Source organism: Dunckerocampus dactyliophorus, chromosome 4, assembly GCF_027744805.1.
Source record: "Dunckerocampus dactyliophorus isolate RoL2022-P2 chromosome 4, RoL_Ddac_1.1, whole genome shotgun sequence".
Classification (NCBI taxonomy): domain Eukaryota; kingdom Metazoa; phylum Chordata; class Actinopteri; order Syngnathiformes; family Syngnathidae; genus Dunckerocampus; species Dunckerocampus dactyliophorus.
This window is the reverse complement of record NC_072822.1, coordinates 25,267,501-25,281,447: the sequence shown is the minus strand read 5'-3', so window position 1 is coordinate 25,281,447 and position 13,947 is coordinate 25,267,501. Positions and strand designations below refer to the sequence as shown.

The 13,947-nt window shown below is 39.4% G+C and overlaps 3 protein-coding genes across 4 annotated transcripts in view; all 3 read right to left on the bottom strand.

Moving 5' to 3' along the window:
• Window positions 1–150: 150 nt before the first annotated feature.
• On the bottom strand, window positions 151–6,371 carry si:ch211-12e13.1 (uncharacterized). Of its 2 annotated transcripts, none has more exons than XM_054772819.1 (5): window positions 5,614–6,371; window positions 5,392–5,555; window positions 4,153–4,395; window positions 3,852–4,052; window positions 151–3,748 (listed from the first exon to the last, which is right to left on the bottom strand). In XM_054772819.1, the coding sequence occupies exons 1-5, from the start codon at window positions 5,856–5,858 to the stop codon at window positions 3,570–3,572; spliced, it is 1,032 nt and encodes a 343-aa protein (XP_054628794.1). In that variant the 5' UTR covers window positions 5,859–6,371; the 3' UTR covers window positions 151–3,569. The 2 variants fall into 2 exon arrangements, with proteins under 2 accessions (XP_054628794.1, XP_054628795.1); XM_054772820.1 differs by having other exon boundaries at window positions 6,099–6,371.
• A 513-nt stretch (window positions 6,372–6,884) lies between these two features.
• On the bottom strand, window positions 6,885–7,757 carry LOC129179514 (immediate early response 3-interacting protein 1). The gene is made up of 3 exons (XM_054772825.1): window positions 7,613–7,757; window positions 7,277–7,378; window positions 6,885–7,171 (listed from the first exon to the last, which is right to left on the bottom strand). Exons 1-3 carry the CDS (start codon window positions 7,701–7,703, stop codon window positions 7,116–7,118), a joined length of 249 nt encoding a protein of 82 aa, XP_054628800.1. The 5' UTR covers window positions 7,704–7,757; the 3' UTR covers window positions 6,885–7,115.
• A 911-nt stretch (window positions 7,758–8,668) lies between these two features.
• LOC129180125 (mothers against decapentaplegic homolog 2) overlaps window positions 8,669–13,947 on the bottom strand; it is a 16,497-nt gene continuing 11,218 nt past the window's right edge. Inside the window, exons 9-11 of the mRNA XM_054774236.1 lie at window positions 11,924–12,061; window positions 11,524–11,668; window positions 8,669–10,668 (exon numbers count right to left, since the gene is read on the bottom strand). Of these exons, the coding sequence (XP_054630211.1) occupies window positions 10,545–10,668; window positions 11,524–11,668; window positions 11,924–12,061 (407 nt within the window). The 3' untranslated portion in view covers window positions 8,669–10,544. The remainder of the gene's footprint in view (window positions 10,669–11,523; window positions 11,669–11,923; window positions 12,062–13,947) is intronic.

Below are 13,947 nucleotides of genomic sequence, written 5' to 3'. Positions count from 1 at the left end.
GGACAATTTAGAGTCTCCAATTAACCTAACATGCATGTTTTTGGAATGTGGGAAGAAAACCCACGCACGCACGATGAGAACATCCAAACTCCACACAGAAATGCCCAACTTTTTCCTTCTTTATTACACTTTTTTTCCAGTCAACTAATACATTCATTACCAGTCCAGTTAGTTGATTTTTTTTAAAAATCAGTTTATTTTTTCATGACGTTCAGGCACAACAGAAATGTTATATTGTATGGGTAATTAACTGGAAGTATTAATACAATGCAGCATTTATTTCAGGAATGGCATCGTCAATACATTTCATAGACAATAATCTAAATGATCATCATCACTGACTTGTCATTAATTCAACTAAGCAGCCAGAGAAACAAAGCTTTAAGCTATATTGTGTGGGAATACACCTGAAGTCTTGGCCACTGTTCTGTTTATTTACAACTACCAGTGTTAGAAATCTACACATTCTTTATCACACGTATCTGTCTTTGTCTTTGGGAAACCTGAAAAATGACGAACCTGGTCTTTTGGACCGTATATTAGCGCAATTAATGGCTGAACAGTGTGTGGAGGGCATCTTCACAATGCAATGTTTATGCTCCCCATCGTGACGGCCAAACCCGTGCAGGTTATACAGCGGAAGCGGATGCCGAGTAACCGGTCTTATCTAATCTGGCGTGTTTGCTTGCAACTTTCTTTGGCTCCATTTTGGGTCACTTTGCAGCCGTGATCAACATGAGGTAACTTGAAGTGACACATCTGATTACAGATTGTTTTAAAGATAATGTGCACGTCATTGTACATGATCCCATATCTCACTATATTGTAGCGTCAAGGGGCGGTGCTGTGGCATACCCAGCATGCCTTGCGGCCACTTGGTAATAACAGTGCCTCTGACTAAGCAGCGATGCCATGCCATCCACTGTATGGAATTAGAACTACAGGCTACACAGATAGGACCGAATCCAAATCTTGGACCACCATAAATAAATGAATATATGGGACACCCTGTCCTTGAGGCTACATATTTTTTTGTTTGCCTAAAATGTGCTGTTTTATTGTGATTACAATCATCATCAACAAATTAAAGGCAAAAATCACAAAAACGTCCAAGGATCTTGAAAACGTTCAAGTGAAAACTATCTAAAAGTTCTCTACATTTACTTGGTATTGGATCAGTACCAACGTGTGCGGTATCGGTATCGCCCACCCCATGCCAATAAGAAAATGCCCAATCATTGGTTGTGCAGATGCTGAAGCCAATCCCAGAGGAATATGGACAAAAAGGAGGACTACACTCTAAACTGGTCTGCAGCCAACATGATGAGAGAAACGTTGGGCCCATACATGCCCGTCACTACTATATAGTCTCATATTTTAGTAATAGCGTCTCCTGATAGTAAATAACAATTTCTTGAGTGCAGGGAAGCGTGCAAAGCTTTTTTCCTGTCTGTTCTACACAGTGAAGGTGTTTCAATAAATAATAAAGGACGACAGACTCTTACATACATGAAAAATGCAAACAGCATTATGAGCAGGATCAAATATTGAAAAGCTTTTCCACCCAACGAGGAATGAGGCGCACATTAGTGTCAAGTGGAGCAATCAGAGCTGTGTCTTGTGTTTGTGTGCAACGAGCACACCTACTCAAAATACGTTTCACGTTATTACGTGGTTGCAAAACAGCAATTTAGGGAAGAGAAACCATCTCAAAATTTTCTGGGGAGAAGAAAAAGGAGCAACGGCCCTGATTTCATTGTGATAACGTTGCATTCTTGTTGAACGGCGTTTGAAAATGACAATGCTAATAACTGTAACTGTAACTCCAGCCTGTAGTCTGCTGTAGTTGAAAGGGACTGCAGGGAGACATGCAAAAGACGTTGCAAAAAGACGTGTGTGTGTGTTGTATGCTTGAGCTTGATTTATATTTTCAGTTCATTTGGAGCTGTTCTTAAACATACGTCATCTTAAATACAGTACATAAACTCTTCATCAAAATTTTAAGACCAGTTGAAAAATGGCAAGAATTTACATTTTGCACTGCTGGATCTTCAGGCGTTTCTAAGTAGAGCTTCAAAATGCTAAAAGAAGGGTTTTAAAAACAAAAAAATGTCTCCAAAGGCCTTGTCTCCTTCAACGCCACTAAATCTGAGGTGCTTTTTCCTTCAATGGAACAATGGAACTTCAGGTCGTGCGGGGGCGTCAAACGGCAGCTGGTTATGTGTCGATGTTGGAGGGGCACGCCTCATGACTGAAGTCCCTCATCTGTGTGGTAATGACTGGGTTTTTCAACAGGATAACGCTGCAGTTAACAATGCCCGCCAGTGTGACTTCTTCCAATAACATCACTCTTTTGGACCATACTGTGTGTTCCTCTGATCGAAATCCAACTGAGAACATTTGAAGATGGATGACAAGGAACGTTTACAAAAATGGACATCAGATCCAGACAGTGGATGCCCTCAATGAAGCATCAATCCAATTTTTGAGGTGATTAACAAGAATGGCACAACTACTCATTACTGAGTCCTTAACATTTGATGCCTATTTCAGTTTAATGGTTGTTTGCGGCCTAGCGGTTAGCGTGTTGGCCGCACAGCCAGGAGATCGGGAAGATCTGGGTTTGACTCTCCGTTGGGCATCTGTGTGGAGTTTGCATGTTCTCCCCGTGTGTGTGTGGGTTTTCTCCGGGTACTCCGGTTTCCTCCCACATTCCAAAAACATGCATGTTAGGTTAATTGGAGACTCTAAATTGTCCATAGGTATGAATGTGAGTGTGAATGGTTGTTTGTCTATATGTGCCCTGCCATTGGCTGATGACCGGTCCAGGGTGTACCCCGCCTGTTGCCCGAAGTCCACTGTGATAGGCTCCAGCATGCCCCGCGACCCTCATGAGGAGAAGCGGCATAGAAAACGGTTGTTTGCAATAAATTGCTTACTCAAATACATTTTTGTCATACTCCCATTTCTTCATTTTGCATTTTGGAACTCTACTTAGAACCTGATTAAGGTCCAATAGTGCAAAATTTTAATTCGTGCAATTTTTCAACTGGTCTTAAAATTGTTATCAGGACTCTATATGTCGGCTAAAACACAGTCAAAATGGGCATATTTCACAGTTGGAAATGGTGATTGGTCACAATGAATTAATTTATTAACTGTGATTAATCTGATTAAACAATGTGTATTTTCATCATTGGACAGCCCTTGTAAAGATAAAAACATGTAAAAAAATTTGTTTTTTTTCAGTAGTGGCGCATGTATGCTGTACGTTATACTTGTATTTACAGTATAACTATTAATGTATTTAGAAATTATTACCTGCTTATGGTGAATGAGGAAAAAACAGCCCATTTTTTTGGGACAACCCTGTGCTAAGAAGTGTGTTTAATCTTTATTATTGTTAGCGCGATATCTTGTTCAAACATTCAATATTTCCACTTTTTTTCTTTTAAATGTGGTCCTAATCCTCCTTCATAATGTTTCACGTTGAGTTTTATGCATGAAATATTCCCTGGGAGACAATAATATGAGACTTTTTTGACAAAAATGATAACCATTACTTCCTGTTAAGTCCGCGATATCATTCCCTGTAAGTGACACTTGCTGCCGCTGCTGTGTTGCTGCATTTGAAAGGCGAGATCTTGTGTAGGACACTTCCAAAATAAAAGTTTCACTTTGCTTGGTGCCAACAAAGGGTCCTGAAACTGGGCCACGATGTTCACTGGAGATGTGACGACTCCGACCCCTGGTGAGGTCAACATGCAATGAGAGGGAGCGAGTGGTCACACAGCTTGGGTGATTTTGGAACGTAAAATCAATCAAATCACAAAGAAGTGCTGGAGAATTACCATCACGCTTCTCTATTTCAGCCAGGCAGACAGACAACATCCACACGCTGGAAACGGGACGCAACTTCAAGCCTAGCAGGCCGGCTGGCAGAAAGAGGAGCCAGTGGTCAAAGAAGGACCAGGGACATGGTGGCCCAGTGCTCAGGGGAACGCTCAGCTCCACTTGCTTCGCATTTGTCAGCACCACTTCATTCTTTTCACCTGCCAACACAAGCAACATAAAGCGGTTCAGTTAATTGCTGCCATGTCACGGTGGCCTATCAAAAGAGCTTTCATAGGCTATCTTCACATGAATGCTCACCCTCATTTTCTTTCTTGGCTACACATTTGTTGGCTTGTTGGGGCTCGTTTTTGGACAGCAGTGTAATGATGCTCTCCCATACAACACTCTCACATCGTGAAAAAGCTGACAGACGCACGTCCACCTCCACGCCCGCATCAACAAGTCTGTACACCAGGACTTGAACTCGGAGCACAAAGGGACCTTTCTTCAGCTCATCCACTGGTTGATGGCTTTTAATGCTCTGACGCACACACAACAGACCTGGAGAAGTCAGGTGATCACATCGTGAAGCAAGTAACTACAAGTATTACTGTACAGTCAGCATGTGTTTAATTAAACATCAGCCACTAGAGCAGGGGTGTCCCAACTTTTCTCACCGACCGCCGCATACCAAAAAATCAAAGGAGTGCCATTTTGGTGTTTTATTTACATTTTGTAAACCAACCCATGTAGATATGCCAAGACATTATACATTTAAACAAAAAACAGCTTTGTGTGCAAGGTGACAAAGCCCATTATTAGTACGACCTTTTTCTCCTTGCATTTTACTTTTTTTTTTTTTTTGCTGCCCTATTCCTCTGTTTCATTTCAACTTTCTCCTTGGAATTTTTTTCTTAGAATATTATCATTTTATTTCTGTAATGTTTTGACGTAATTTAGTAATATTATGTTTTTCCCAAACAAATTTTCCAACTTGATTACATATTTTTTTAATTAAAAAATTGTGTTTTAAAAAAAAAAGAAGAAAAAGAAAACACACATTATTTTTGGTAACATGCTGAGGGACAAAAAAAAAAGAGAAAGTTGAATATTTAGTAAATTTTGGTTGGAAAAAAAGGGTAAATATTACATGAATAAAGTCAAAATATGGGAAATATTAAAGGATTGAAGTCATAATATTACGAGAAAATACATTTCAAGACATTGAATTATTAATGAAAACAGACATTTTTTTAATGTAATATGAGAAACAAAAAGTTGCATTTTTTTTGTGACTTTCTATTTCAACTTTATTCTCAGAAAATGACTGCTCTTTATATTTTTGCTGTTGTTCTGCTCCTTATTTTCAAAAATATTTCAACTTTTCTTGTAATTTTTTATCGTAATGATGTCTTTATTCTCTAAAATCACTGTTTTCCCATTGAATTTTATTTTACAATGTGCTGAGGGCTGATAAAAAAAAAAAAAACAGCTTGCAAATTTGGACACCACTGCACTAGTGTGAACACTATAAAAATGCTGGATGAATGACCCTACCAAGGGGACTCAACAGGAAGTTGTCATCAGCAATGGCCAGCAGCAGCAGCTTGTAGCACATCTCCTGAGGGAAGCAGAGGGGGATGTCTCTGTATTGACTGTCTGGGTAATCCCAACCATAACCTGTGGCACTGCAGAAGCTCCTCAACAGCTTCACGTCCACCCTGAAACACAAACACTCACTTCACCTTTCCGCTCTGTGCGGAAGTAGCTAGCGCTTACCTGCAGTTATGGACGGCATACACCACCTCGCCGTTCCTCTTCCTACTCTTTTTGTACAAACTGCCTTTTCTCCGAGTAAGAGCGTTACTCAGACATTTCAGAAAAAGATACGCAACACTCGGAAGTCTGTCGTAGCTGAGTGCATTTGTTTTCAGTAACTTATGAGAACGGTAGATGTACGCGTACACCACATACACAGAACACACGGAGAGAGAAGCAATACAATAAGAATGCAAATATCTCATTTTGCTAGGACAACGCCGACACTTGTGTACTCAAATCACAACTCGTCAAGACACCGGAAGAAGTTATCGAAGTCGATCCAGAGGTCAACACCAACCAGGGTGTCAGTGTTTGGTCGATAAAATCGTGCTGTGATTTATCTTTGTAGTTCACTTCTATATTTATTTGACACGCATATGTTTTTATTGTGTTGCATTAACTTGAAAAGTGGTTTAAAAAGCATCGGTGTCGACAACACTTACCCCGTTGTTACTTTGTATTATTTAGTATCGTCCAAGCCTAGTTAATAATTGAAAGGACGGCAAGTGTGATGGGACAAACAAGCTGGCAATGGGCGACTATTTCTGCAGGAATACAACACATTTCCCATCCGTCCAAAATTTGTGCATCTAAGTACAGTATGACCAAGTTTGACTTGAGACAAATATTGTTTTATTACTTTATTGTTTTTATATACTGGTGCATCTCAATGACTTAGAAAATTTGAAACTCATATAGATTAACTGGAAATATTTCAAGAACATTTTTCTACACTTATTAATAATTTTAGTGATTACAGTTTACAGCTCATAAAAAATTTAATAAGTCATACAATTTGACAAATTGTCAAAAAGTTCACTATTGTTAACTACTGGGTTATGCTTAATTTAAAAAAAACCTTAAAAAAAACAAGAACTTCCTGATCCTTTCATTTGGTCTCTGACCTAATTGAACTGAAATTAAATACATAATATTCTATTTAGTCTGAAAAACCGTGCGAGTGAAGCCGCGAAAACCGGAAGTGGCAAGGGACGCCTGTACTATTAAAGTGTTCACAAATAAAGAGGGATAAATTAAAAAATAATATATTTCGCCATGAGGTTTATTCACCATGTGATTCAACAAATTCAAGGCAAAAATCACAAAATTATTGCAGGAGCCTGAAAATGTCAAGAGGTCAAAAGGTCAAAAGGTAAGGCAAAACTTACGCTGTGTTTAGCTGGTATCAGAGCGATACAAAAAAAATACAGTATCGCCCACCCCCGGCTGAATGGACGGCAAGTGCGATGCAACAAATTCTTTATTAACAGGAATACAACGCATTTCACAATTTCTTTACACCACTACATATTAGGGCAAAAAACTTGAAAGACAAAAGTCTTATTGTGTGATAGGTTTTTTTGTTTTTCAACATTCTAAACATCAACAGCTTCCTGAGATATTAATTGCTTCTTTCCTCACTCAGATTCTTCATCCAATTACTTTCCCACTCATTTTCGTCATCCAAACAGCAGCAGCAAAATGATGCAGACAGCATTCACTGCGATCAAAGGAACTGCAAAAGAATCGACTGTGTAAATAATGTGTAACTGGGATTTGTGCTGAGGCATTCACATTTGAAGAAATATTTATATATTTAAAAACGGGTTGTGACGCTCACCTCTCATTACGGTCCTTACAGAGCGAATCAGGTTCATCAGCTGCACTTTGATGCCTGGTTCATCACCAAATCCTCCCACACTCTGGTCCACTCCCCAGCCAACTACAATGCATACATCGACAGTGACACTCTTGTAATTCTTCTCATTACACTTACAAGTTATCAGACACATATAAATTAGAACTGATGGAGTAATTCTATCCAGCCTTTAAGCTCTGCCAGTCGTGTGGTATGACCCTTGAAAAAGGCTCCTCTGTAGAAATGGTAGCTAGCATTAGCTGTCAAAATTGTTACATTTGGAATGAAAAACAAAGGTACACAATTAGTACAACTTACTTTTACTCAAAAATCTTTCTTCGTGTAAAACAGCCACGGCGTTCACGCACAAAATCGCTGCTTGAATGAGGGAGTACAGAGTAAAAGCCATGTTAGCTCCAAGTGTATAGCTACAGTTAGCACAGTGTTTACTTCTGACGTAGCCTACGGTGGCCAGTGAGGAAAAAACAAGGGCGGCTGTATTTTGCGCTGCAAAATAAAAGCAGTAAGACGAAAGTTATTATCTACTTTTTCCCATACCCGTCAAACCTCCTATTTCGACCAGGAAACTACCGTATTGACTTACTTTCCCGGTGCCTTCCCGTTTCATTAGTTTCCCATATTTTAAATTTCATTTCGGCAACACTCTGGCAACATCTTGTAATACAGCCTCTAACAGGTAAGTCGAGTACGCCTTCAAAAAAAAAAGTACGTGAATAAAATATCACGGTTGTAAAATTTTTTGGGAAGATTCGAATTTTCCAATTTTTCCGGAATATTTCCTTTATTTTACAACACATATGTTGATAGGTATGATTTATCTAATTAAACCATTTGTGAAATACCTGGCTGTGACTATTGTGTAGTAACTTACACTGTACAGTATGTTTCCCACAGGACAGCAATCTAGTCGTGGCAGTGCGTTGCCATTGCCAAATTAGCATAATTGGCCATGATGCATGTGGATGTCACTTTTATTGTTGCAAATTGTCCATCATTTTGGTAGGTTTATATCAATAAGGAGACACAATGTCCAGAAAACCCAAGTTGAATGCCTAATGTTTGAGGCCATGTACCCTTGAATCTGATGAGAACTTCCTGGCTTCAGGCAAAACACTGAAAATGTGTTGTAGATGGCTCTTCCAGCATAATGACCCAAAACATATGGCCAAGGCAACAAAGGACCTTAATTCCACAGATAAGCAAAAGCAGCTGAAACTGTATTGCCAAGCGTACAACTCAGCTAAAAGTACGGAAACAATGAAAAATAACAATTGCATGATTTGATATCATTTTGGTTTGTTTTGAGTTCTAGAACAGAAGCCCTGGTGTAAAACTACAATGAGTAAACATGAGTCAGGAGAATAGAAATCTTTATTAGTGTTTTATTAAGTCTGCATAATATACCCCGCCTGAGAAGCTCATGGTCAGAAAAAAAACTGCTCTAAGAATATCGCCCTCTACTGGTAAAATTGCAACATCTACTATACTGACTGCTTTGCAAAAAAGATAACCGTTAAATACACACATACTGTACTACTATAATGTATATGTACGTATGGTCCACATTGGTTTTTGTAAGGTTTTTTTCACATTCATATGTTGTAGGCCAAAGATACAATTATGTAACACATGGATCATTTCCGCGTTTTCAAGTCACTAGGTGCATTTCAAGTACAATCTCTAGTGCCATGACATGAATGCATGTACATCAAGGAGGGGGCGGGGGTCATGTTGAACTTGCACCAGCCACATACTGACAATAAGGGAAGAGCAAATAAGTGTTGTATTTCTATATTTCATATACAGAACAAATACAATACACTTGAACACCAAATGTCCCAGTGAGGGGGCACATTTTGCACTCGTCTTTAGGTAAGTAATCACGTTTGAAGAACTTCAAAAGCCAATGATAGCAAGCGGACATTAAATTTCTGGACGAAGCACAAAAAGCCTCATGATTTCTTTTTTCAAAAATACGTGAAGCGATGAAAAGAATCAGCCCATTGCAGAAAATTGTATTTTGACTGTTTCTGGCATTTTTTGTTGATATAATTAAAAACGCACCACATTTCTTTGGAAAAAAAAAACATTTTTAAAAAGAGGGTACAGAACATACGGAGGAAGAAAAATTCCAGTGGGACAAAGAGCCGCTACTGGAAATGAATTCCAGCTGAACCTGTGGGGCTAAATGAAAGAAACCAAAACCCTCCAGGTCAGTTTTGAAACAGCTGTTATTGAAAATATTACTTTAATAGAAAATGCGAATGACAGAAATGTTTGAAGTATATTTATATATATATATATAAAAATACATGAGAATACAAAAAAGTAGCAAAACAATTGGGATACAGGCTAAAAATCAATGATGGATACTTTCAGTGAATCCTGGGGAGACATTTCAATGCCTCCCCTCGGAGTGCAAGGACTCCCGGTGTCGTGTCATAAAGCAAAAAAGCTCTCATCAATAGCCGATACTCTCTGGTTCCCGCCCAGTGCACCCTGCAAGCCTAGTTTGTAAACCAGGCTGTATGTCGGGATGCAGACTGACTTCATCGTGGACACAAATACTGCCATATAATGACAAAAAAATTAACAAACATACTGACTTTTCAGTTTGTTTAGGGTTTTGGCGGATTTTTAAACCAACATTCCTATTCGTCAGTTAAGTAGTATGTCTTATAACGACACAAAAGGGGTCAAGCCTAGCAAACAGTGAGGTGGATTTCATCAAATTTGATAAAAGTTCAGCCCCACGGCCACTTTTGCTTTGTTTTTGTTTTTTTCCCCACTAAGCTAAGTGACAGAAATCCTCATGAGCCATGTTTCTCAGAGAAACGAAAACATAATTGCTCAGAACAAGTCGGGTGCGGGCTGGAGGAAAAATCCTTTCCGCAACACTGAGAAATATTCTGATATTTTTGGTATCCTGGACAAAAACACTTTTCATTGTACCACAAAATGATGAAATATTAATACAGGATTCGGGGGAATTTAACAAGGTGCAAGACAAAGATGACTAACAAAGTGCCAAATTGTTTACTGAAAAATCTGTGTGAGGGTGAGCGTGTGCGCACGTGAATGTGTGTATATATGTTTAGAGGTATATGGAACAGGGTCACAAATACTATGACGTATATGACAGAAAAATAATTCTGCTGGGTTTCCGAAGATAGGACTCAACAATAGAATTTTTTTTTTCTTTTTTGGGAAGGTGGGGTTCCTTTGTTGTTTAGGACATACTGGAACAGCGTGCAGACGGGGAACCCATCTGAGTCAGAACCTTGTCTAGCCACTGTAGAGGACCGTTCAAATGCAACTCAATCCAGCATGGAGTGCTTGTGACAGTCTGCCTCCTGTGAAACAAAGGCCGTTTAACAAATGTCGTGTTTATTGTCTTAAAAAGAGCTGCAACACAGGTTGTCCAAATATGAAATGTGTTCATTTTAACATCTCTATACAGGTGGTGCTCGGGTTACTAATGAGTCCCTTTCCTAGACTGTGATATAAACCAGATTTTAGTGCAAGTGTAAATTATACCTAAATTAAGTCCTACGTTACTCACACTGTACACAGAACACATGAAGGACATAAAATACAGTAATAAAAAGATTAATTTCAAGACCCAGGCTTGTCTGGAAGGATAACCTTCTCTTCTCCTCCCAGATCTCCATGACCCCCCCCTCAGCATTCAATAATCTTTATCCTTAATGATGGTCATGGCAGTTGGGACCAAAAAAGCAGCCAATATTGGTGGGCGTGTATCCTTTTACGATGTTCATTTTCACTTCCATGGTGATGGCTTTCCTTTTCTTTGGTGCACTGCCGCTCACGAGACATAATGAAGTTTAAAAAGTTAATTAGCTATGCTAGTTCTAGAGCGAGTCTCGTATTTAGGGCCCAAAATTACCTTTTTAATTAATTTATGGCAGCCATGTTTTACCCTAAACCAGGGGTGTCAAACTCGTGTCATGGAGGGTCGAGCCACTGCAGGTTTTCTTTCCAGCCAGTCACTAAAGCAGGTGAGTTTAATGATCAACACCTTCAGTTTGAGGGAAGGTGCTCATCAATTAAATCACTTGCTGAAGAAACTGGTTGGAGAGAAAACCTGCAACGTCTCGGCCCTCCAGGGCACGAGTTTGACACATGTGCCCTAAACCAAAGGACCACCTGTATTGATTTATGTAATGAGGTAATATGATGCAGCTCACCTGTACTCAGCTCCCCAGCCTTTGACAAAGCTCATGCGTATGGTGCACATCCTAGTGAGTTGGTATACAGCCTCAAAGCCCTGGTTGACAGACTGAGCCAGCAATGCTGCAAATTCCTGATTATTGAAGATTTTTAAATTACAGCCTGAGAAGGTAAAAATACACACATGAAAGTGATTGATAAGTAGGCCTTTGGCATGAAAAAATTATGTTAATAACTTTTACTGCAGGCTTGATTTTCTTGCCAGTGAATTCCCAAATAGCCACTTAGAATTAAATGGAAAAGCTGATTTGAAATTAGTTTCTAAGATTTTGTTATTATTTAATGATACAGTGTTCTGTACAGAGCAATACTGGACATTAAAGAAAAACTAAAAACTTGGACGCTTCTGTGAGTTACCTGGTGGAATTTTACACACTGTTGCTGGATGCCATCCATACCGTTGATTGCAGTTTGGACTCTGGACAAAGATGGCGCTATCACTCAGACACTCAGCAAACACTTCCCCACCTATATAGTAGAGTCGAACACCTCTTCCTGTATGCACAAAACACAACAAAATGCTATTTTCATAGAGTAATCCCTTGTTTATCGTGGTTAATTGGTTCCAGAGCTAACCGTAATAAGTGAATTTACGTTCATGTTCATAAATTGAATATTTTTTTATAGTTAGAACATAGAAAACCTGTTTACGACCATCTAAATATGTTTTCTAACATGATTAGAGCCCTCTGAACATGAAATAACACCTCTATAATCAACTTTACACTTGGATTACCCAATATAGTGGACATAAAAAGACAGAAAATAAGCCATTTAAGACATAAATAAGACTCGTGCTTGTGTGTGCTGCTGTAAATGTGTTCCGATGCTAGAGGAGCTGAGTGGTAGGCGGAAGACAGGAAGTGACGTCGGGGATTCAGGGTTGCGTTTTAGATCGCCTAGGACTATGTCCGCAACAGTAGCCCTGCAATAAAAGCCTGTTGTTTCGGCGATCACGTCTGGTGCTTTTGTGTCTCACCGAACATTACAGTAACAATGACAGCTTGTGACCAGTGTATAATACCATCATCACAACGTCTTTGAATGCATCTTCTGATTGAGGCAAAAATACATAGTTTGCTTCAATATGCATATTTCGGACTAATAATAGGCCGTATTCAACCACAAAACAGAGTGATTTATTACTTAATACATTTTTGAAAACCTGTGATACAGTGAAGCCGCAAAATTCAAAGCGAGGGATTAATGAACTGAAAATAGCGAGAATTAGGGGTATAACGGTATGCCATAATCACGGTTCCTACGTACCTTGATTTTAACGTCACGGTTTTGTTCATTTTTGGTACAGTAAGGGAACAAGATACAAAATAAACTGCTTAGCTTTGAAAATTAAATATACAAAACTGCTAACTGCTGGCAAGCAATTCTCCAATAAATACAATTTTCAAATAAAAATGTACGCTTTTAAATGCTAAAACCAATCCCATGTAGGTCAATATATGCAAAACTATCTGAACAAAACATCCACACCTTTCCTTTGTGTTATAGGTGACAAAAAAAGTTAGTATAATATCTAAGAATATATCTCGTTAAAACTGAATTAATTTTATTCTTTAGGATAAGGCCTATACAAAAAAAATTGTGGGCCAAAAATAGCTCCTGGCCCATGCTTTGGACACCTCTAGTTTACAGAATTTATTTTTAGGAATGCCACAAGCAAGTTCAACAGTAACAGTTTGAACAGTGTGAATTTTTAAATATTTAGGAAATGAAAGTTCCTCATTGGAAGCTCTGGGTTCGATTCTCCCTAGGGCATTTTCTGTGTGGAGTTTGCATGTTCTCCCCGTGCGTGCGTGGGTTTTCTCCGGGTACTCCGGTTTCCTCCCACATTCCAAAAACATGCATGTTAGGTTAATTGGCGACTCTAAATTGTCCATAGGTATGAATGTGAGTGTGAATGGTTGTTTGTCTGTGTCCTGCGATTGGCTGGCGACCAGTCCAGGGTGTACCCCGCCTGTCGCCCGAAGTCCGCTGGGATAGGCTCCAGCATGCCCCCGCGACCCTCATGAGGAGAAGCGGCATAGAAAATGGATGGATGGTAGTTCCTCATTGGCTGAGGTGCAGCATCGAACTCTACTGAACAATTGCAATGCACTGCTTTCTACTTATCCACTAGTCTTTGTCAGTTTACGTATTTCACATGGAAGGCCAAGTGTTCCCAAACCGGAGACTTGAACGACAGACGCGCATTTCCAGGCTCTGGCTTCTGAGTGGCACTATACCAGCCATGACTATCCATGACTTTTGCTAGCCAACCACTGGGCTGCACTGTATTTGTTCACAGAGTCGACTCCTGATGCAAGGCATACTTCCTGTCCCTCACTTTCAATGAGTATTGAGTGCCTCTGTACAAAATCAAA

What these genes read in the sequence shown, in the direction of transcription:
- si:ch211-12e13.1 (XM_054772819.1), bottom strand. Translation starts at nt 5,858, where the DNA reads ATGAGATATTTGCATTCTTATTGTATTGCTTCTCTCTCCGTGTGTTCT. An exon ending in TATGCCGTCCATAACTGCAG is followed by an intron (nt 5,556 to 5,613) that starts GTAAGCGCTAGC and finishes TTTGTGTTTCAG; the next exon opens with GGTGGACGTGAAGCTGTTGA. An exon ending in CTTCCTGTTGAGTCCCCTTG is followed by an intron (nt 4,396 to 5,391) that starts GTAGGGTCATTC and finishes TGACTTCTCCAG; the next exon opens with GTCTGTTGTGTGTGCGTCAG.
- LOC129179514 (XM_054772825.1), bottom strand. Translation starts at nt 7,703, where the DNA reads ATGGCTTTTACTCTGTACTCCCTCATTCAAGCAGCGATTTTGTGCGTG. An exon ending in AGAAAGATTTTTGAGTAAAA is followed by an intron (nt 7,379 to 7,612) that starts GTAAGTTGTACT and finishes TATGCATTGTAG; the next exon opens with TTGGCTGGGGAGTGGACCAG. An exon ending in TGTAAGGACCGTAATGAGAG is followed by an intron (nt 7,172 to 7,276) that starts GTGAGCGTCACA and finishes ATTCTTTTGCAG; the next exon opens with TTCCTTTGATCGCAGTGAAT.